The sequence below is a fragment of the Plectropomus leopardus genome, chromosome 6, assembly GCF_008729295.1.
Source record: "Plectropomus leopardus isolate mb chromosome 6, YSFRI_Pleo_2.0, whole genome shotgun sequence".
Lineage (NCBI taxonomy): Eukaryota > Metazoa > Chordata > Actinopteri > Perciformes > Serranidae > Plectropomus > Plectropomus leopardus.
In genome coordinates, this window is record NC_056468.1 from 14,580,472 (window position 1) to 14,603,587 (window position 23,116).

The following is a 23,116-nucleotide window of genomic DNA, read 5'->3' on the forward strand; positions in this document are numbered from 1 at the left end:
CTGCATGAAATACAGTGTGATGAACTCTGTTTGAAATATTCCATGTAAATCTGTCAATGGCAAGACCATTTCAGTTGAAATCATTATTCTCTGTTGTGCGTTTTACATTTTGTTTGATATATGAATGCATTATTTACTTATATTGACGCTCACACACAGAATATAGGACTTTTACCCGTCAAATCAACACTGTGTTTAAATTCTGTATAGCAAGCTGAAAGTGTAGGCTCTGGGAAACTTCCTTTTCGGCCTCATACACTTTGTCCTGCAGTGGGAGAGCTTTCTGTTGGATCAGTAAAGTACTTAAAGTGCTCTGCACTTTAGCAGAAGATGGATTGTATTCTATCCAATTCTGCTCTTGTCTTTCTCCCTCCAGCACCTAAATCCCACAGGAGATCCCATCTTATGTGAACGATTGAAGATGAAATTTCAAATAAACGCTGTAGCTGTCTGTCTTGTAGAGATGCATCAAGAAAGGCAGGTAGAACAGAGGCTTTATTGTCAATGTTTCCATACCAAAGCCATAGATTTGTCAATAGTACAAAGCACTGTTACAAACGTAGGAGGTAGTCGACTCTGAGCCTTCACTGAGCATTGTAAAATGCATAGAGAAATACTATGGCCATACTGAATCTGCTTTCTGTTTGCAGTGCAGAGTTGTACCATTGTTGTGCTATTATAGATTCACAACTGCTTAAAGTATAAAAATCAAACAATATAATCATATACAACCCAACAAATACATATTGATAAGTATAGAAGAGAATCACACTATAAATACTTTATATTATATGCTTCATATGATGCTGATTATTGACTTATGTAACCCAATCGGACATTTTACACAAAGTTTGGCAATTTTTTGATTTCTGTTGGATTACATAAGTAAATGAACAAGGTTACATGAAGTTACAGATAAATAAGGGCTGTCTCCCCCTCCATATTTTAACATCTTTCTTTCTGCACTTGTGCTTCCCTCCAGCTCCATGATCCCCTCTCATCAGCAGGCACTCCGTGGGTTGAATGCCCGCAGCGCCACCCCAGCCAGAGTACCCCAGGCAAATGTGGAGAACTTTGCAGGACACGTCCCAGCTCTGCTGATATACGTGGTTGCAATCCGATGGAGTCGCTTCGCACCAAAGGTGTTGTAGTGTCCTGGGAGGACTTGGTCAACCTGTTAAATGAAATAGACAGATGTTAGACACTTAAAACATTATGTAGAGTACATGCTACACGAATTCCCAAATCAGCAGCTGTGGGACACTCTGTGGGTCCCATCTGAATCTACACGGGATATAGCTCTGATTTAAGCAGATTACATACAGCCGACAGAGAAATTGTGGCAACTACACTGAACAGAATTTCAAAAGCAACATCATTGTTTTTGCTATTATTTATCACAGCTTTAAGTTAAATATCTATGACTTTTTTATGACCTCAATAGATATATTTCTGTCAAATTTTGGTAACAAATTTGTAAAAATACGTGTTAGTGAGGACTTCTGCTTTTCCAAGATAATCAAACCACTTGGCAGGTGTGGCATATCGAGATGCTGATGAAACAGCATCGTTACCACGCAGGTGTGCTTCGGGATGGTCACAACTGAAGGCCACTGTAGAAGGAGCGCGCTAACGCCACGCTGACTGCAGGAATGTCTACAAGAGCTGTTTCCCATTAATATAGTTTCCATTTCACTACCATAATACATTTCCAATGTCGTTTCCCTAAATTTGACATCACACGTAACCAGCATCACAACTGCAGACCACTTGTGGCCACACCAGCTCAGGACCTCCACATTCATCTACGAGATCATCCTCGACCAGCGACCTGAACAGCTGATGCAACAATAGGTTTGCACAACCTAAGAATTTCAGCACAAACTGTCAGAAACCACCTCAGGTAAGCTTATCTGCAAGCTCATCTTCCTCGCTAGGGTCGCGATCAGACTGCAGTTTGTCATCATAGCTGACTTGTGCGGTTGTCAGGCCATTTGGCTGTACTGCAAAATTCGGAAACAACATTGTGGAAGCTTATGATTGTGAAATGAACAGACCACAGGCAACAGTTCAGCATGCCATGCAAACCTGCAGCACTGTGTTGTGTGATCAAACTGCACACTTAACAGTGGGCTTTAACTGCGACTCACGTGTGTAGTAATGATGCTGTTTAAACAGCATCGTGATATGCCACACCTATGAGGCGGATGGATTATCTCTGAAAAGGAGTGACCTAAATTTGACAGAAATATATCTTATGAGTGCATAAAAAAAGGCTCAGATATTGAGTTTAAACATGATAAAAGATGCAAAACAAAGGTATTGCATTTAAAAGTTTGTTCAAATTACTTAATATATATTTACTAGGAAAAAAACTGTTGCTGGTAACCTGTGAAATTAAAGTTTACTGAAATTTACATACAATGGACACCTCTTTTTTAGACAATGTGATTACCTTGTGTATCATAACTAATCTAAATCAAGATAGTAGAGCTATGGTCTGAAATGTTTAGGTTATCCCCTGCTGTGTTTCAGTGTTACCTGTTCACTGTCCACCAGCCCCACCAGCCGCTCACAACTGCTGATGTAGTCACTGACGTGGCTGTAGGGCAGCCAGTCAATCATGGCGCCGTCATACACCACATCTCCACTGAAGAGCAGCTTATTGTCACGGTCGTGGAGGCAGATGCTGCCCCGAGAGTGACCGGGCATGTGGAGCACTGTCAGCTGTCTGTCACCCAGGTTGATGACATCACCTATAAGGGAGAGAGGGAGAGATTATGTTTTCAAAGTCATTCCCACATACAAATGCATTATAATTTGTAACTTTAAGTCCATGCACATTCCACTTCAGGACTTTTATCTGAGCTAAATCCTTGTGCTCCTCATATTTTGGCTGGCTGGAATCCAGCCAGGGTTATATTTGTGTCTCCTGCATATCACCTCATATCACCCTGATGTCCAGGACATTCAGAATATCATTGATTAGGTCCAGATCAGATATGGGTTGCACAGCGTGCAGAGGGTGAAAGTGAAACACCAGGCAATGAGATATTCCAACTGCACTGCAGCAGCGGCTCTGACACAGCAGAACAAGTCGTTGCATTGACTGACGGTGCAGAACTTACTCTGTGAGCATACTAAAGATGCTAACAAGTTTTGGTCCACATTCCTATAAAAACAATGATTGTCATCAAATCCAGTGTGGCAGAATGTGTATTTTAATCTCACAGTGACTGATCTGGCGTGTATTTGACAGCAGCAGAGTGGGTGAAGGCTAAGTGAGTGCTGTGCAGTTATGAATATGGGATGCTCTCCATAAGCGTGGCTCATTTCTGCATTCTCTTTTTCTGTCTTTCTTGGAAGCGCTATAGTCATCAGCTCACTGGCTTAAAATAGAGGCGCTCTGCAAAGACTGCTAAAGGATGAGCAGAGCAACTGCCAGCAAAACACAGATTTCTTGTGGTCACATATTGTGTCACAAACTACGCTGCCTTATACCATGCAATCTAATGAGACATGTGCACCTGTGCAGGGAATACACCTCACCTCATATTCCTGCCTGAGCAAATAAAGCACGCTTTGTAACACATGCTTTGTGCACCATCTACTGTGTGTGCACTTTATATTGTGCCTTCCTACTACAGTATATGTGAAGGAATGTATGCATTTGTTCAGCAAGTCAGTTTTGGTCCTCTGCCAAATTCTTTGTGCGCTGATATCCTCCTGTGCAGAGAGAAGGGATTCTTCTGTGCAGAGCTAATGTGCAGCTACTGGGTCGAGGCGCACCCATGAAATATCATCTAATGGTATCGACCATGATGCTCATCTCCGTGCAAATGCGTTTAGACCTTATGACCTGGCCTTTGATCACAGATACAGTCCCCTTCAATACATCATACCTGCGCAGGCTGCACGTCCTACCTACCCTCCTGCAGGATGTGTGTGGGCTGCACAGCCTTGACTTTGTAGTGCCTTGCCCTCCATCCCGGACTGGGGGACTCCGCTATCTCTCTGTCGCTGAGCCAGGTGACCGTCTCGAAGTTGTCTCCGTTGGCCAACGCATCGACCTCGGCGCTGTGGACGCCCACCTGTTGGAACTGATGCAGCCCGCCCGAGTGGTCGAAATGGGCGTGGGTGGCGATGGCCAGCAGCGGGTTCTTCCTCTGCGGATCTTCGCCCAGCAGCCCCTTGACGTCGATGTAGTCCGGTAAGCTCCTCAAGCCCAGACCTGTGTCTATGACCACGTCCTGGTGTGAGCCGCGGAGCAGCCAGATGTTGGCCCGGTTCTCTGACTGGTAGAATCGCTCCTGGATCCAGAAGAGTCCGTCTCCCAGCGATTTGTGGGCGTACCAGTCGGCTGCAGACATCCCAGTTCATGCACGTGTCGAAGTAACCGGCTGCGGGTTTCGTGCTGTCGGGTGATTTTTGCGCGGACAGGTCTAACTAGCCGTCTAGCTAGAGGTGATATGTTTTCATTGAGGTTAATGTGATGGTGGCTGCAGACACACCCTTGTGGGAGGAGAGCGTGCTCATTGGACAAAAAGGGGAGCGACGACAACACAAAGCGCGACATTCTATTGGCTGTAAATAAAGCACGCTCAGTGAAACGTCACGCAGGGGCGGGACGAGTGGGCCACATTTACGCATACTGCTGAGTGGAGCGTGTGTGTGCGGGTTTCCACGCCGGCTGTAGCAAAGCTGAACAGATTTTCATCAGGTTTAGCTTTAAATTAAGTGATTTCAGGAGTCGGTTTACGTGTCGAACTGCATATGAAACTGAGCAGCTGAGTGACAAGTGAACTCGAAAAGTGAAAACGTGGAGACGTAGTAAAGGCTAAATGCCACCGAATAGCCCGTAAAAAAACGTCTCCACATTAAGAGCAGTTTACTAACATTCCCATAGTGAGTATAACAACTTATTGTACGTGTTGACGAGTGTCTGAAGTGTTGTTTCAGTGTTGACCAACGCTTTACAGTCAGGCAAAAAGCGATGAAAGCTGTGGGACATGAACTTGTTGTGTCTACACGTGTTGGACAGTGTAGTTGACTGAATTCATGTGGACTGTGTGCTGCAGGTACAGAGGAGGATTGCAGCCATGGCAGGCAAGGGTCGTGGAGTGGCTGCCTTTACCTTTAACATTGAGGCTCTGGGCATCGGCAGGGGCAGCATGCCAGAAGCCAGGGTGGGGCCCAGTCCGCTGTTTCCAGTAAGTACCCACACACACTCACAAACACACAAATGCTGAGATTTCAGGATGACATATCACATTGCAGCATATCAAATTAATTTATTGGCTTTCATAGTGTTGCATGGCACAGTGTCTCAGGGATTATAAAATCCAGAGTTCATCTTGATAAATCAGAGAGGTGAAATATGCATTTTAAAAGTGGACTTGTACATGTCAGTGTGTAGGCTCCATTATCAACCATTTAAACAAAAGTACAAAAAGATGCATGTGCAAATAAAATGTAAAAGATTGTCATGGTGATGTTAGGAGCTTAAATTTAAAAGCAGTGTCCCATTAAGTGCCTCTTCCCAGAGCATCATCCTATAACAAACAAACTGTCAGCTGCTGCTTCCTGCTATTTATTTATTTATTTATTTTTGCATGATGCAGCAAATTGATCGCTGTAGGGCAAAAATGACTTTGTGGCCCACTTGGACTCCTCTTCCTCGTGCTCTGTGAATTGTGCATGTGTCTTTTTGCATTAGAGAGCCCTTCACATACATTAAAACCCAGCACAGTACACATGATAGCTCGATTATATGTCGTACACTGACCCAGGGGCCAGCTATAACGTTTTGATTTGGTGGAATATATATATGTGTTAAACACTTAAACAGAAACCACCTGACACACCTGAGGCTTTTAAGGCCCCCAGGGGTCCGTTTGCCCAGTTGGATATTTTAAAGGAATACTTCACACTAATCCCCAAATAACCATTTGTAAATCTGTCATGCTGTATTACTTTGAATTTATGAAGAAAACTTTGTTTTTCTCACATGATCCCACGGATAACATGGAACATACTCATTTATGTCTTGAATGAGCACTTTAACAACAACAAAACTTCTGTATATCAAAACATCAGTTAAGAAACTCTGACACAACTCATGCGTGCAAATATATCCAAGTCTTATTTATCGGGTCATAACATCGACATGCATTTTTGCTATAAAAAAAAAACCAAAACCTTACTATGAAAAACTAAACTGAACGTGACATATGCTCTTTTAAAAGTCAGATTCCAGTACTAAGGGTGTTTAGTAAAATGCTCATGTTCGAGAAGCACTGAGCATACGACTATTCTGTACGAGACATTTTTTGTGGAGACATGAAAGAAAAACAATGTTTTACCTTACAAAACGGCCGACTAACTGATACACAAATGGTAATTTTTTGGGGTGAAGTAATCTTTTAAAAAGAGAGTGTAATAATAAATATATGCGACTAAATGACTAAAGGGGCAGCCTTAGGCATTTAGTGTCCTTGTTGCCTGAAGGTGGAAGTCCTTCCTGAGCCTGTCAGTGTGGCCTGGTGTATCAGGTACCTTCTATCTGACGAAAAAGAAAAGGCCATTATCCTGGTGTTTGGGATCTTTAATGATGCTCCTCGACTTTTTCTCGGAGCACCTGATGTAAATGTCCTTTAGGCAGAATAGAGCTGTGCCAAACAAAGCACTCTTTGCGGTGCCTTTCGGTCCTATTCGGTGCTGTTCCTTGCTATGACTCTGTTGATGCTGCCAGAATAGAAATTCCCAGGTATTTTAGGCGATGGAGTCATTATGCAGCACCCAGGTCAGACTGTCAGTGATGTAGACACTAAGCTGTCCACTCTTTGTGATTTGATGGTATATATTCCTGAAACAACTTAACACAAACCACCTGACAGACTTGAGGCTTTTGAGGCCCTTAAAGGTTAGTTGGGATATAAAGCCTTGCTTTGTATTTGAAACATGTGCCCACATGCTTAGGCCAAAGGACCAAAAGGACATAGATTCAGGATGCTCTTTTTCTTTGCACAAAATTCAGGGTGTGTAAAATGTAATTAATTATAACACAGTCAGCACTTAAGTAACCTTTGTGCTCGACTGAGAGCTTGTGCAGGTTGCAAGTCCCCCTGACAGCTAAACACCTATTTTAATAACGTAGTTATTCATTAATTGCCCGACATGTGGAGGAAGCCTTTTCTTATTTATACTAAAATTGCTGTGTGCAACATTACTTGGCAGGTTGGAATCCAGCTTGGGCTGCATTTTAATTGTCCTGACATCATCTCTTTCACTTGAAGCGCAGCATCAATTTGATACTGTTTTTACTGTAAACAACAGATGTAGTTGCACTGGTATCAGTTAAAACTGCAATCTGCTAAGGAATTAAGTGAACATAACACTAAAACTACATCATTAAATGCACAGATTGTTCAATATGCTGCCACATCTGCTCCATAGTGCAGGAGCAGATGTGGCAAACCTAAGGCAAACAAATCTTTCTTTGAAAAAGGTACATAACTGTTATACTTAATTGCTATCATCTCCCCTCCACTATCTCTCCTCCTCCAGAACACAGATTTTAAGCCACTGCCACTGAAAGCTGGCGAGGATGAGGACTACATGCTGGCCCTAAAACAGGAGATGAGGGGAATGATGCAACGGCTGCCACACAACATCAAGCCTCTGTCCAATAAAGCAGGTGAGGAGGAGAGTAGTGCATTAGAAACCTGACATCTGATAGAAACACTATTGCTGTGAGGGAAGATAATGCAGCACTCAGGAACTGAGCCATTTAATTAGGGTCATATCTGGGCAAAGGAGAGAGGGGCATATTTATTGCAGAATATTGAGTTAGAGCTGCTGCTTCATCAGATGGATTTAATATGATTTCTAAGGTCTGCCCAGGTAGCGTCTTTTAGAATTCCTTGTTTTAGCAGTGAGCTAAATATATCCATAATGAGTAGCAGATTAAGTTTTCACAATGTTTGGTCCATCATTTTTTAAATGCATATTGTAAGTGCTTTGTATTCATAAAATCAAGTGCAAACTGCTTTTATAGATAATGGCTTTAAAAGTCACTTGTGTTTTGTGACAAATAAAATGAGATAGATAGATAGATAGATAGATAGATAGATAGATGATTCCTCAACAAAATAATTGAAACTGTGATTTAACACTGTGGCTTGGAGTCAGAGGTAGCACACAGCTGTTTGTGTTGATAAACTCATGGTTCTGATAAACTGCTGGATGTGACGTGAGAGTGAATGAGTTATTTGAGTCTACTAAAGCAGAACTAACTCTCATTTACGTGGAACAGAGGTGGAGAGATATACCGAGAGATACCTGAAGCTGAGTCAGATCGAGGACGAAGACTGGACTCCAGGTACTTGTGTTACACACCGCCACGTGATTACAGCAAATATAGCAACAAAAAAAAGGAAATTAATGGAAAAAACTATTTTCAATGTTTTAGACTGGAACCGCCTCCCAAAAGAATTGATGCCCCAAACTAAAAAGCCTCGTGCTAAACCAGGTAAATATTAAAGCCATTATGTATGTGAGGAGATTCCATGTGATGGGCTTAAAAATAAAAAAAAATGCTTAAATCCAACAGGCACAAAGAAGAAAACTGTGAAGATATCACGCAAAGACACAGACAATATGCTTAATAAGTTAGATGTAAGTTCCCTCACTTGTTTGTTCTGTGTTTAACTACGTGTTATTAATCTTCTCTTATTGTAATTTGTCAAGTAGCATTTAATGTAGGCATCAAGTCGGTGCAGCATATACAAGCTCAGGATGTATGTGTACTTACCAAGAATTATGTTTGTCCTTCTGAGCAAGCAAATGTTTACATTAGCTATTAAATGTCAATGTCAATATTTAAGGAACTGGCAAAGAAAGATGATGGGAACGCTGAAAAATCAGACGATGAGACGGAAAAGAAAAAGGGGAATGAGGAGGATGAAGAAGAAATTGAAGCAGAAGAATATGATGAAGAAGATGTCGAGGAGGTAAGCTCGCAAATCGTAATCTGAAGGCATTATTGGCGAACTGAGAGTGGTCAATTTGTAAGAAAGTGAAATATTTGATCTTTCCTTTGTTTCTCTCTAGGAAAACGACTACATCGACAGCTATTTTGACAACGGCGAAGATTTTGCTGCAGACAGTGACGACAACATGGACGGCGAGGCCACATACTGAAACAGGGTGACTCAACCACGCACACTCACTGCTGGAGTAAACAGTCATTATGTGATTGTTTCTGTCGGTTACATATTTGTAGATACGCTGTCGCAGAGTGATAGTTTTTTTTTGCTTAGAGACTTATGTATGTAAATAAGAAATGCCAAACTATGTGCACACTGGCAATAATTTATTCAAAATAGATGTATTTATTTTCCAGCCTGGGGCACATTTCCACAGGTTGAAAGGCACATACTGTCAACAACATGTGATGCATTTTCATAAAGTATCAAGTGAACACGGTGATAAAATAAAAGGGCTATATAACAAAGTCTAAAATCTCACATAATTACAAATATAAGTCATTGTGGGAATAATGTGCATTTCCCATTTTCCTCACCATGCTCTCAGAGGTTAAATGAAAAAAACAAAACAAAAAACGCAAGTCTCTCCAAGCAAGCTAAAGAAAAAGATTCCCAATACTGATAAGTGTAAGTAAAGGCTATTGCTCAATAGTCTTGAAATAAATTAATTCTATATTAAACTCAATGGCATTTATACTTTTCCAACAAATCACATTGGAAAATACACCATTTCTAATATGGCAAAAAACACAGTTGGTCCAAACTGAGTAAAATCTTCTTTAAAATCAAATCCACAGAATTATTCTCCATCACTGAATAAACAAATAGGTAAGTGCGTTGCCGTCCGTCTCAGTTTGCTTTTAAACCCATTGAGTAGAGTTTGTTTGTGTCATGAGGATGCAGCAGCATGGATGATAACAAAATCACCTCAATTCTATTGTCTACACTAAAGATAACCATTCTGAAATGTGTCAATAATCAGCAAAATATTAAGTCAAGCATAACATTTGTTGTTTTCACTCAACTGATATTCCTTGTTGAAAAGCATATAACTGTAAATGGACTAAAACAAGGAATGACCCTTAATCCGAGTGTCTCAACCGTACAAAAATGACTATTCCCACCATACCCCGTCCTCTCAGACAGATTGCATTAAAGTATTACGTCTATAAAAACTACTCAACAATGGACACAATCGCGCAGTTTTATTAGATCTCTGAGTTAGCAACAAATTCTTATGTAAAGTAAGTTACAGTCCCTTATGTTTTCTCATGTCCTCCGTGTTCACCGCCTCCTGCTTTGTCCACACCATGTCCTTGTGGATCTTTGTTAACCATATTTCCAGCATGGTGTCCATGCCCGTCCCCTGCATGGTTATTTTCTCCACCAGGATGGTTGCTAGGGAGATGTCCATGAGGCATGTCGCCATGAGCTTGAGTGGGACTGCCGTGATGGCTGACGTCAGCTTTCATGAGAACCTCGTAGTACAGCAGATAAAACACAGGCGTGACAATACCAACAACCAGCATGATGACCACAGCCGTCCACCATCTCATGCCCCAGTCTGCCCCATAATAAGGGTCCTTTCTCTGTACCGGTTTATACTCCACTCCCCCGAGCAGTGGCTGCTGTTGCTGTAGTGTTAAGGAGGACACAACCTCATTCAGGCTGCTCCGAGACGGACCTGTGGATTTCACCAGCCGCTCAATGTCCTTGTCCTTCTCCAGAAGGAATCCTTCCACGCTGTCGGTGGAAGAGGACGAGTCTGTGGAGGACTCAGAGGGGAGGGAGGTAGCAGGTGAGATCTGGGCCAGGCGCCTTGCACCTGAAGGGGAGGCAGATTTCAGAGGTCCAGTGCTGTGAGTCTCAGTGAGGACACTAAAGCGCCTCACAGGAATCTTGACAGACCGCAGAGCAAAGAAGTCCTGCTCTGTCAAGAGGTTGTTGGCACGCTTTAGATCAGCCACCTAAAAAAAAAAAAAAAAAACACACACGCAGAAGAGAGATGAATTAAGGATGCTGCTTACAGACAGAAGTTGCTTTTACTGTGGTCTGAAAAATCTAGACTCTGAGTAAACCAGAGGATGCAGGAGCCATTATTTAATAAAACAAATGGCAAAACTTGTAAAATAAAAGTAAAGCTAGTCTAATCAGTACACAGGGTATAATTATTGTGCAAATGATTATGGAAGAAATATACAGAGGCTTGCAATGACATTTCAGCAAGTTTTCATTAGAAAAGGTACCGTGTCATTAATTAAGGAGCTGTTATGTGAAGTAATGAACAATGGAAATTATTTAACGTATGATTGGGGAGAATTTTAGACAATTGTAGGAATTAATTTCCTATATTCTAGTCTCTCTATATTTTTACTGCATTTTTTGGTCACTCAGAAGAAACTGAGACAAATTGTGACCTTTTAAGCTGACATGGCTGACTTGTTGGCAAACAGTTACTCATGATTACACAATCAACGGTTATAGGGCAACATTAAGAATCATTTGTGTTTCTGGCTATGTGACAAATCTGTGTTTAATATTCAGTCACCATTTAGCACTTGTTTTTATCTCCCAACTCCTGAAGAAAATATCTTCCTCTTTAGCTGCTTAACGCTTCACTACATTCACCAGCTAGTCTCTTACTGGTCAGCTGTTGCTGAGTAGGTAGTGTAAAAAAGGGTTTTAGAGTTTTTTCCTCTGAAAACAGCTGCATGCCGAAAACAACATTATGAGCGCTGTGAGAGTGAACCAAACGGCAGCATTGCAGGCCTGACAGCTAAAAAAGTTAACAGAAACTCGCTGTAAAGCTCTGTGAAGTCTCAGGAAGCTGCAGATTCGGGTTCATAGCTACAAGTGTTACATTTTCATTCGTTAAATATCGATTATAGCTGCTCTGGATATGCAACAATCTGCGACCCGAAAAGAACCATTCTCCTTTGTTTTTACTAGTGGGTGGTTTAGTCTTAAATATACCTGGGACGGCGTGGAGGAAAATGAGTGGCACATGATGTTTCTAGTTAGTGTTCAGCTGATGTAAGGAATAAGTGGATTCATTTTGGGGCTGTGACAAAGCTGAAAATTAACAGTGAGATTTATTTCACTGCCAAGAATTCTTTTTGGAAATGTTCTATTCAAATCATAAAATACAGTAATGATGGTAAAAAGATGACATCTATCAATGTTCAGTCTGAATGTAGATATTTAAAAAGCTTTTTCTCTCTTGTAATACATCAATTACATTACATTATATAACAGTTAAAGTAGTGAATTTGAAGACCTCAGTTAGTACTCTGGTAACAAGTGTTGGACATGTCGTGTTTTAGAATTCTACAGAATAACCAGTTATCTTATCTAAAAGTATTAACAGTAGAAGTTACCTGCAGCCTTAACTGCTTAAAAGGCAAACAATGTTTGTGTATATACATTATGTAAGAAGACAGATAATCTACAACGTGAAACACAGGCAGATAGTTGAGTCAGTACTTCCCAAGGAGATAAAGACAGACAGAGACAGACACACACACGCACGCACACACACAATGGTCTGAGCACAAACGTACTGAGCAATGGTACTGCAGGGCAATGCTGTTGAGGGTGTCACCCTCCTGGATATCTCTGGTCAGGTAGACAATGTCGTCCATCCTCTCTCTGGAGGTGCTCCTCCGCATCCTTTCTCTGCCACGCGACCGCAGCTCAAAGCTCTCCCCATCTTCCTCTGACAGGTCATTCTCTGAGCCGTTGTTTCCAAACAGATAGGCATGACCGCCATTGGCAGACTGCACCATGGTGGCTGACTGGAACCCATAGTGCTGGCTTATACTGGACATTTTTTCTTCACTGTATTGGGAAGAGCAGAAGCAGGTTTTGGCATCACACACCAGGAATGCTTCACTGAGTCAGACCAAATGCTCATTTAGCACGGTGTATAGCTATAAACAAGACAGGGCTGTGCTGTAGAATATTGTTTGTTCATGCAAGGCACACAAACACACTTGTGATACTGACAACTTGGTGGACCGGGCATCAAAACTTTGGCCATACATGCAGGTGACCTTGATGTCATTGTTTTCCCCAGTTTAAACCACTTGAGGGAAAGATTACAGTGGGTGTCTTTATAAGGACCCATCACTTTGTACCATTACACTTGCCAGTGTCATTGCACGTTCAAAAATAATGATACAGATATCAAAAGACTGACCCGTGTGTAATACATGACACCATACAAGATCATGCAATTCTTCCTCTGAAACCTGCAATAATACAAGTCGGAAATTCACTTCCACTGTGTTTCTGACGTTGTTCAACAAAATACATAAACTAAAGTCCATCTCTCTGAAAGTCCTGGGCATTCAAGTGAAGTGAAACTAGATAAGATTGGAGCTCTCCCAGTCTGATAAGTGAAGTTACAGGCAGTACGTTGAATCCTCGAGATGTCAATGTCCTCTGTACTTCTAACATTTCTGCTTGGTTAAGCATTTCAACCACGGGGACATCACTATTTAATGTGATAGCTTATCATATAGTGTTACAGCTATTCCTCTATCATGATCCTGATGCAAATGATACGAGCAAAACCGGCTTCATTCTCGATTACTACTTTTAAGCTAATGCTATCCCTGACCAACGTGAGGTAATGTTGAATGCTAGCAGCTAGCATTTAAGGTGTTGAATATATCTACAGCAACACCCATATTCTTTGTCAAGCACAGAAGGGTGTTGTTATGAGACTAAGCTTACGAGATGTCATGTGGCTATAATTTCCATGTAAGCTACTATTTAACGAAGAAACTGGATATAAAACAACATACCTAATGCTACAACTCAATCTCTACCCCCACCATAGTCCAGTCGATAACTACGTGGCTTCGGAAACACGTCTGTCTGGGCCACAAAATCAATGATAAAAACGCACTGTCAGGTTGATTTTCTTCTGATAGGAGTGTGATGTAATGCTAACGTTTAGTTACAGCGCGCGTTCACAGTTAGCAAACTAACAACCATCAGCACAGGCTAAGCTAACGTCAGTGCTAACTAGCGTCCACCTATGTTATGTGACTAGTAGCGTTTGTGCGTCTCTTTCGGTCAGTCAGCACAGTTGATTGATTATATAGTTGGAGGAAGTCCTTAAGAACAACCTTTACCTGAAAAGCTGATCACCGCTCAATCAGTTGACCTGGATAATATCCATTCTTCCACGGGATTATCTTCTGTCTCACCTTGCCTCTGCTTAGTTCCCCACCTGCTAACTACTGTTGCCACCACCGCTCACGCCACGTCAACAGAATGCTTACGTAATGACGTAAGCATAGACGCCCCCACCATAGTCCTCATCTTTAATCGCAAGGTGGCGCAGACGGTCAACTTACTACCAGCGTTGTTTGGATCTTTACTCTGTTTTCATCCATGGTAGGGACAGGCACATCACGTAACACCATGGACTGTATATAAAGATTACCACGGTTTTGAAACGAAGTTAGTAACGAGTTAATTTATTCAGACGTGTCTGTATCCATAACGACCAGTTGTTTACCTTTTACCTAAGCTAACTCCCCTGTTAATTAGCTGAAAGCTAGTTAGCTAGTTTAGGCTAATTGCAGCGTTGAGTGACTGTTGGCATTAGCTAAATTCACGATAGCCCTTAAAAACTATAAAGTACGTAGTATCAACGTGTATTATTTATTATTTATAGCTAAAGTATCACTGCCCTTTATTCGAAAATTTTAGTTGATCATCGGCCACGCGGACGAGGATGCAATATACTTCGCATCAAACTACTTGTGTTTTGGCTAGTAATTTAATTTGGTCAGGAATCAAGTCATTTATGAAGAAGTACACATTTACAAAGTTTGTGTGAAGCAGTGATGGGCAAAGTATGGCGTTCTTACTATTTAAAAGTACTCATATCAGTGTGAAAATATTCTGTTAAAAGTAAAAGTCATTCATTGAAAATGTTACTTTAGTAAAATAAGTAAGCATAATGAGTAAAATGTTCTTAAAGTATTAAAAGTAAAAGTACCCACATGAAGAAAAAAAACCCTAAACATTACATTACATTACATAAACATTTTCTTTCTGTCAGCTGGCTGATTTATGAACTCATCATTTCAGCTGTGCTTGTAAAAACTAATCGATAACTCCATTTATGACAAAACATACGTTACAAACTTATGTTTGCAAAAAAATCTTAATTTATAAAGTAACTAGTAACTAAAACTGTCGTGAAGTAAAAAGTACAATATTTACCTCTGAAATGTTATGATGTAAGAATAAAGTGGCGTAAAAAGAAAATACTCAAAGTACAAATACCTAAAATTTGAACTTTCAGTATTTGTAAGTTCAGTTTTTGAGTAATTGTACTTAGTTACATTCCACCACTGGCGTTAAAGCATGAGGGGGAAGACCAGCCCAGACAGGACAGCTGCTCGGGGGCTCTATGCCTGTTCGGGTCACAGGGTGGAGCTGTCCACCACCACACTGCGCACCCTTGAGAGACAAATGGGATTAAAACATCTTGTCTCATTAGGCAGCGACCGGGAGACGAGTCGGAGTCCCTGAGTAGCAGCAAACTACTCTTTGTTTTGGGAAAAGTGAGTCGTGTGTGTACAGTAGCAGATCCCTCACATGGCTGCAGGAGGACGGAGCTGTGCGTAGAGAGGAGAAGGTCCTGAACAGACCGGGGAGCCGCTCCGTCTGTTATTTCTCCCGGCTTTAGTCCCGTTAGATGACATACGCGCTTCATCCCATGTTGTTCAACGAGATCCTAAAGCTGCCGAAGGCAAAGCAGTAGGTTTTTAGTCAATAATACAAAATGATGCAGTTATTGGATGCTGTCTGAGAAGAGAAGAAGACCGAGAGGACTCATCGATGTTATCCTTAACGATAAATAAATTAGAGTAATTTATCTTGGACAGAGAGGCCAAGCAAGGTGTCAGGTAAGTTGGAATGATTTATCTTATGTCTCTTTTTAGATAAAAACTTGTGAGTGTGCTATAATAGTACGGATGTCTGGCGATGTGTTGCAAAAACTTTGCTTGATAATTTCACAGAAAGACTTGGACGCAAGATGATATGGCTTTGTGACACATTGTTGTCTCTAGAACAAAGCAAACGTCTCAGATTTATTTTTTAGTAAGTGAGTCAGTAATGATTGGTGACTCCCGGCGCGATAGCCAGTGGTAGATTAATAGCGCAGTGAATAAAGGAAACAAATGAGTAGCGATACTCCTCATCAATTATGCCAGACAGCTCAAGCAGACATATTGTATAACACAATAAGAAAACGATTAAAAGTGGTTGGCCACTGCTAATTTCTTTTTGCATTGTGCCAAAAATCCCCCTCGGAGCAGCTAATAAAATTGAAAAGCCTAAATATTGATTCAGCGCAATCAGTAAATGAATGGCCGGGTAGCCCATTGAGGAGGGAGACAAACGCTTCCATGGTTACATCCAGGATCTCCAGTGTGATTACTGCGCTTTGTGTGGGTTTTCTCTCTCCCACTGAAATAAAACAACAATTCAGGGGGAACTGCCACACATGGTGAGCTGGAGACCCCTCTCATAAAGGCTCCGTTGACTAATCTATAGGCTTACTCGGGCCATAAGTAATCTTGGCATACTTAAAGTTGCGCACATGTGCTGTTACTGTTAAATCAACGAGCGGTGCCTGCAGCCTCATTGTGCTGCTGCTTCTTTGCGTCTTTTACGCAGATGTGAATGCTCCACAGTTTACACCAGTTGATGGGGTGGGGTTTTCTTTCCTTGGATAATTGAATTTGTCCACCTTATCTGTAATTGATTTGACATGATGTCATCTTGGTGCGTCCCTTGCAAATCTCTTTTGTTGCGTCCTCTGTGGTGCCTCAGCAGAGTTAAATCCTTTTTCTCACTGGGGAGGAAGGGAGGGAGCTGCTTCTGTATCCATTCAGCACTTACACCTGCTCTTCTTCAGCGCCAGCCGCCGCTGTTAACTGTTTCTGGAATGTATAAAAGGGTGACATGATTGCATCTGTTGAATAGCCTTTGTTTGTGAAGATGCAGCCAAACTTGCCATGAAATTTTCACAATTTTTTCCCCTCTCAAACCTAAATCTCTATTTCCATCATGTGCAATCCACTGGTCACAGTTTGTTATTGTGGTTTTTAGTGGATTTAGATCCTCTAAGATCCACGCTGCTCAGAGCTCAGGTCCTTTGTTTGTCAGTGTTTATGTCATCGCCTGGCAGGGGTCAGCCCCCAGTCGCCTGTGTGAGTCTGAATGTGATTCACTGGGCGGAAACTGTTTTACTGCTTGCCCCTCTCTCCTTCTGTTGCACTTCTTCTAATGGCTGCATGGTACAAAAGGGGACAGTGCCATAAACAGGGCCTGTTCATTGATGAAAGGTGCTGAAGTGTTGCACATCGCAGACAGGATGAGATTGATGTTTTCTGGGAATGAGAGGGCTTGTGTTCCCAATGTGTGGGGATAGAGAGGAATAGTCGATGAAGGCACAGCACTTACATACACTTAACCGCCCTGCAACAGGCTGTGCCCGCCTCCTCTGATGTGTGCACCATGGATCACTGTACGGGGCAAAGGGTTGTAAAGGATGTCTTAATCTGTTGAATGAGGACATTTATAAAGTTGAATTGGAGATCTGCACGGTTGTGCACATACTGATACTGTATATATATAGATATTCATGATCATTTTTGTGATCTAGAGTGATTCTTTGTTACTTTCTAGACACATCTGCACTATTTATATTGAAGGACCAGATATTTAATGGCTTTTTACATGTTCTCTGCAGCTTATGGCCTCTTAAATAATCACAATCGTAATAGCAATGCAAAAAGTGATCCTTCTCTCCTCTGCAAGTGTTCTGCATTTACATTTTTCATGATGTGGGAAGCGAAAACCAGCAGACCTTCTCTTATTAGTTATGGTCTGGTTTTCATTTCCACACCTCTAGAGGATAAAATATAGCACCTACTCTCCCACCTCTCCCTCACATTACTATTTCCTTCAGAAGTACCATGCAGTAGAACAATGCATAATCCTCTGGTGCAAGACAGATGTATAGCTTAAAACTGCCTTTTTTAACTGTATGCTGGCAGCTAAGGGCTCTCTGAATGCTTATTTGAGTTTATGAACCACAGGTGTCAACAGTTTTTGAAATACCAAAGCACAAAGTTTGCAGCAATATATTCTTAGCCATACATTTGTGGATACACAGCTGAGATGTGAAAGGTTTCAAGGCTACAAGGTTCATGTACACAGGGTTGCGCAATGAAATATAAGTTGTTGCCCTCTCACAGGAGACACGTTTAAGTCAAACAAATATTAAAATTGCAATATAATAGGATGGAATAAAAGTAAAATAAAACAACATATACAGATACTTGCATACAAATCCTTGTTTGCCAAGTGCCAACCTCTATGGTTGAAAAATGAAGCCAACGCCCAAGTGCCAAAAACTGCAGTTGGCCAGTTGGACTTTGTATGGCCACTTGAGGCTGGCTCCAGATGCGAGTCAATCCCATAGAACCCCATGTTAAAACACCCTACTTTACAGCAGAAATAATCATATACCACCTGGTACAAAAAACTGTTTTGGTCTCTATAGCTAATTTCCAACTTCTTGACATCTGTACGGGGTGAGTTTTAACATAACTCACCCGTTTAAATTTTATTAAAGCTTAAAGCTGCGCATATTTAAGCTCGGGCCGCTTTAAGTGATAGGCTATCTGACGATAGCGTCCTCGGCTTCTCAGACAGATCCACCCCTCGCTCCTCCACAATTTCACCATCTCGCACAAATATGGTCACCTCTGGCACCAGTTTCACATTTATAGGTCCATTTTTTTACAGTCTATGTTATATACACACAGGGAGGGATCATACCCAACACTTTTTTAATATTAAAACAAGCCCATTGATACTGAGAAACACATGATACAAACTGGGACATTGAAAAATGTTTGAACTAGCACATGCAGTGTTGATGTTTTGGTGCTTTTTGAAAATGTTAATTTAGAGAGGATTATTCTAAAACAAGCAAACTGAAAGCGATCTCATTCCGTGATTGGTTTCAGTTAAGTGTATTGCTTCATCGATTATGTAATATTTGGCCATTGTGGGAAAAAAAGTCATTGCTGTGGGCAGACAGTATAATTAAGGCTCTAAACTCCATGAGGAGACATTGAAGAGAGAATGAGCCTGCTATAGGGTCAAAGAAGAAAATACAATACAACGATATATCATGCAATGCTGTAATGTAAGACAACGCAGGGAAATGTCTAAAGAAAGCAGTCTTCACCACTGTCAAAGATACGAAAAAAATAAAAAAGATTTTAGTGCTATGACTCGATGTACCTTGTGTTGCACTTGCTAATATTTGATGAACATTCAGTATGCCTCCCAACAACAAACAAGACAGGGGCTACTGTAGTTCATACAAGTCTTTTTATTGTTTAAGTTGTCTGCCAATGTGTCTGGAAACCTTGATACTGTATTGTTGATTTTAGATTTACTGAGTGGACATATTCAAGTTGTAAATAAGTCTCTCATAATGTTCTTTGGGACTTTAATACTTTCTTTTGAAAAGTCATTTGACAGTTCATGCTTACGCACAGGAGACAGTATCATGTTTTAGTAGTTGTTACCCTTGGAGCAGAGGGACAGGAAAGTGGTGGGCCCTCAGCGATGGCCAACAATCCTGAGGTCTCTTTAGTGGGCCTGACCAGCCGCATATTGTTCCCGGTGAGAGGATACTAGTACGGTCGCTGCAGCAAACCCTCGGCCATGACCTCGCTGTCAACTCTCATAATTGTACTCTCAAACATACACACACGCATGTACACATGCACACACACGTATTGTTATATCTTGTGCTCTGTATGGGTGATGTGGTGCCCTCCCACAGCTGCCCAGCATCTCCATTCGAGTATTAAACTTGAACTCTGACCTCTTGGGACGTTAGTAAAGCCGGTGGCCTCAGATGGGTCGGCCTTCTTTCTTACCTGCTGTGCTGAGTATTATGCATGAGCAGTTTCTCTATTAGGTTTAACAGTGATCAGTGAAAAGAACACCACAAATATTTAATCCAAAACAGTCAGACATTAAATTAATTTCTGATATTTTTGAAATATGCTCACCACATTGTAATAATTGCATTTAAATGCCATTAAACTAAAGCAGCTATATTTCATCTCAACTTGCAAATGGCATGGAAAATCAGCACAGGAAACACACAGAGCAACATCCTTTTCTCAAATGTCAAAACATAGTGAAAAGTCAAAGAACGCTTACGCAGGCTCTTTCCTCTGGTTCACATTAGCTTGGCTAGACTTTGTAGAAATTAAATTAAGTCTTGAGGACTGTTGAAAGCAGGAACTCTCTTTTTTTTTGATCACTGAATGACTTATTGTACTGAAGCAATAAACCTGCTCCGCAGCCGTGTTTGATAAATGAACACGCTGTTTGGTTGCTCCTCACTGATCCCTTTCTTTAAACGCGCAGACCCCCACATGGGTCCCTCTTTACAACTGTAGATCCTCACGCGTTGTACCCTTTGCCTACATGTTTTTGGGGGAGCCACGTGGAACGCATCCCATGGTGGCCCCTGCTTCCTGTCCTAATTTAGACAGGTCAGGTTGAGTGGGTCACACTTCGCATTTGGCTGGAAGGACGTCATGGCCATCCATCCTTATACCCACGCTTCTTAGTTACCACCAATGCCTCTCAACACGGCCTTTGTGTGTGTGAGAGAGAGACAGACAGAGGGGTTGGGGTGCCCTTTTAAAACATAAACCTGTAGATGTAGGTCACCGACTCTTCGATCAGTCTTTTAAAACCTTTACTTCTCTCCATTACCTTTCAAATGTATTTATCAACCATCTCACTATTGTATGTTTATGACACATTCTGTATTGATTTATCCACACACACTCATCTCGGCCCCCCATCTGCCCCGGCCCTTACACCAGCCCCTCTTTCTTTCTCTTCTTGTCTTTCTCTGTTTATCTCTCACTTCCCTCATTGTACTGTAGTTGGTCATGGCAAAGGAATTCCCCGGGGAGGTGGGGGTGGTTGATACAAGCATGGCTGTGAGGTGACGGGTGGGTTTATTGTTGTAAAAAAAAAAAAAAAAAAGATGAGTTTATCCACTTTCTCTGTATGCCTTTCATGATTGATCTGTGAGTTAAACATCTCATAAGATCAGGATCACTAGATAATGAATAGCAAACACACGCTGCATCTTTGTGTCGTTCTATAAGATGTTTTTTTATCTTCCTCTTTTATACGCATTTTCATTTTTTGCATCAAAAAAAAACCTGAGGAGAAAAGCAAAAAATATATATATATGTCCCAAAAACGTACATTTGGGGGAGATGGAAAAGTTGGTATATCATTAAAAAGTAAATGTGACCAAGTGCAGTAGAAAAAGATTCAGAGAACGGATGATGACGTACAGTCATGACGGACCATTGTTGCATAGGCCACTGCAAGCTCTCTTCGTCATCTCTAGATGGCGTTTAACCATGGACTGTATAAATAATGGACATGGAGCTATCATAGTGTCACATATAGGTTTTTGGATTACTGTTTGAAGCCCTGAGTTAAGCATTTCAGCTGGGGAGGAGCAAGGGGTAGATCAGACTCACAGACTGCAGCGACTGGTAGCGACTAAAGATGCCCCATCTTTAAATATGCGTAACTTTGGGCATTAATAAAATGTGAAAGTGTAAGTTATGAGAAAAATTCCCACCTCTTACATTTATCTCAGATGTTGAAATTACCTATAGAGACTAAAACAGTTTCTTGGTACCAGGCTGTAAACATCTTTATTTCCACTGTAAAGATCGACATTGTCAAATGGGGGCTAAAAGGATTTACTCTGGAGCCGGCCTCAAGTGACCATTCAGAAAACAGCGGTTTTTAGCAGCTTGCTTTTAACACACTTATGTATGCACACAGTGCTGTTATCAGAACTCTTCCACGAGTACATAGTTGCTGTTTAAAACTTTTTATTTCAATTGTCCGATATGCTCTTTGTTGTTATACATCCATTGTTTTCCTTCGTTCGAGATTCGACTGATACTCTTGTAATTATTTCATCTTATTGTGGCCTCCTTTGCAATGGCACATGACCTGAGAGTTAGCGCCATGCACTGCTCATCTTAACATTTGCATAACAGTAGTGTATGACAAAGCACATAAATTAGCATCTCCTTTTGCCTATTTTCTGAAAATGCTGTTAAAATTTGCACTACTTTTTTTATGTAAGCCCAACTATTGTGTGATCTGCAAAGCACTGAACGCAGTGCAGGCGGAGTTTTTTTTCCCTCAGTAGCAGTTTGTGACTCGCAGAGTGAATAATTGATCCTTTGATCCTTTCATAGCTGATCACATCAGATCGGTGGATGAGAGGAGCAGCTGCTGTGAGTGAATGCAAACTTTTAGACCCAGCAGAATGTGCAGTTAAGTTATATTTTAGTGCACCTGACGTTATGCTGTTCCATCTCTCCCCAGAGTACGCTCTGCGCTCCGAGAGTGTGGTACAACGTTTTACCGAAATAGATATATATATTTAACAGCACTCCAAATGAATGGTTCAGCCCCAAAAACAGAAAATCTATTTGTGGTGGCAGATGTTTTGATCGTGGCGGGCTGTCACATATAAATGAATGGGTGGGAAACTCAGAATTGAAATCTCATGCAATGCGAGATAAGCTACCTTTGAAATGGTCTGTGTGCTTTTGTTAAGTGTATGACAGGACCTGCACATGTATGTTTTGTTCATGATGAATGTGTACGCACCTGTAAGTGCATCCATTCACATTCACAGCTGCATAACAAACAGTTCTGTGAATGACTGGCTCTGAGTCTGTGGAACAGAGATCAAGTTCAGTGACCAGCAAGATGAAAGTAATGTGCAGTACAACAGTTGTTACTATTTTTCTGTATGATAATCAGGGTTTGTTGACCACACTGGTTCAGGGATTTGCCTCCTCCTCAATCCTGCCATCTGGCCCTTAGTTTTCCAAAGCTGCAAAGGCCTGAAAGAGTGGCTCTCCCACACCTACTGTACC

General features: G+C 41.4%; 3 protein-coding genes across 3 annotated transcripts; 1 reads left to right on the plus strand and 2 right to left on the minus strand.

The window, feature by feature from the left end:
• Positions 1 to 483: 483 nt before the first annotated feature.
• Positions 484 to 4,487, minus strand: mblac2 (metallo-beta-lactamase domain containing 2). The gene is made up of 3 exons (XM_042488815.1): positions 3,929 to 4,487; positions 2,542 to 2,756; positions 484 to 1,174 (listed from the first exon to the last, which is right to left on the minus strand). Exons 1-3 carry the CDS (start codon positions 4,368 to 4,370, stop codon positions 1,001 to 1,003), a joined length of 831 nt encoding a protein of 276 aa, XP_042344749.1. The 5' UTR covers positions 4,371 to 4,487; the 3' UTR covers positions 484 to 1,000.
• A 175-nt stretch (positions 4,488 to 4,662) lies between these two features.
• On the plus strand, positions 4,663 to 9,293 carry polr3g (polymerase (RNA) III (DNA directed) polypeptide G). Its single transcript, XM_042488862.1, has 8 exons — positions 4,663 to 4,905; positions 5,079 to 5,210; positions 7,567 to 7,696; positions 8,315 to 8,380; positions 8,471 to 8,530; positions 8,612 to 8,676; positions 8,886 to 9,011; positions 9,112 to 9,293. The coding sequence occupies exons 2-8, from the start codon at positions 5,100 to 5,102 to the stop codon at positions 9,199 to 9,201; spliced, it is 648 nt and encodes a 215-aa protein (XP_042344796.1). The 5' UTR covers positions 4,663 to 4,905; positions 5,079 to 5,099; the 3' UTR covers positions 9,202 to 9,293.
• Positions 9,294 to 9,372: 79 nt separating this feature from the next.
• On the minus strand, positions 9,373 to 14,300 carry lysmd3 (LysM, putative peptidoglycan-binding, domain containing 3). Its single transcript, XM_042488861.1, has 3 exons — positions 14,189 to 14,300; positions 12,608 to 12,884; positions 9,373 to 11,014 (listed from the first exon to the last, which is right to left on the minus strand). The coding sequence occupies exons 2-3, from the start codon at positions 12,872 to 12,874 to the stop codon at positions 10,307 to 10,309; spliced, it is 975 nt and encodes a 324-aa protein (XP_042344795.1). The 5' UTR covers positions 12,875 to 12,884; positions 14,189 to 14,300; the 3' UTR covers positions 9,373 to 10,306.
• Between the last annotated feature and the right edge of the window lie 8,816 nt (positions 14,301 to 23,116).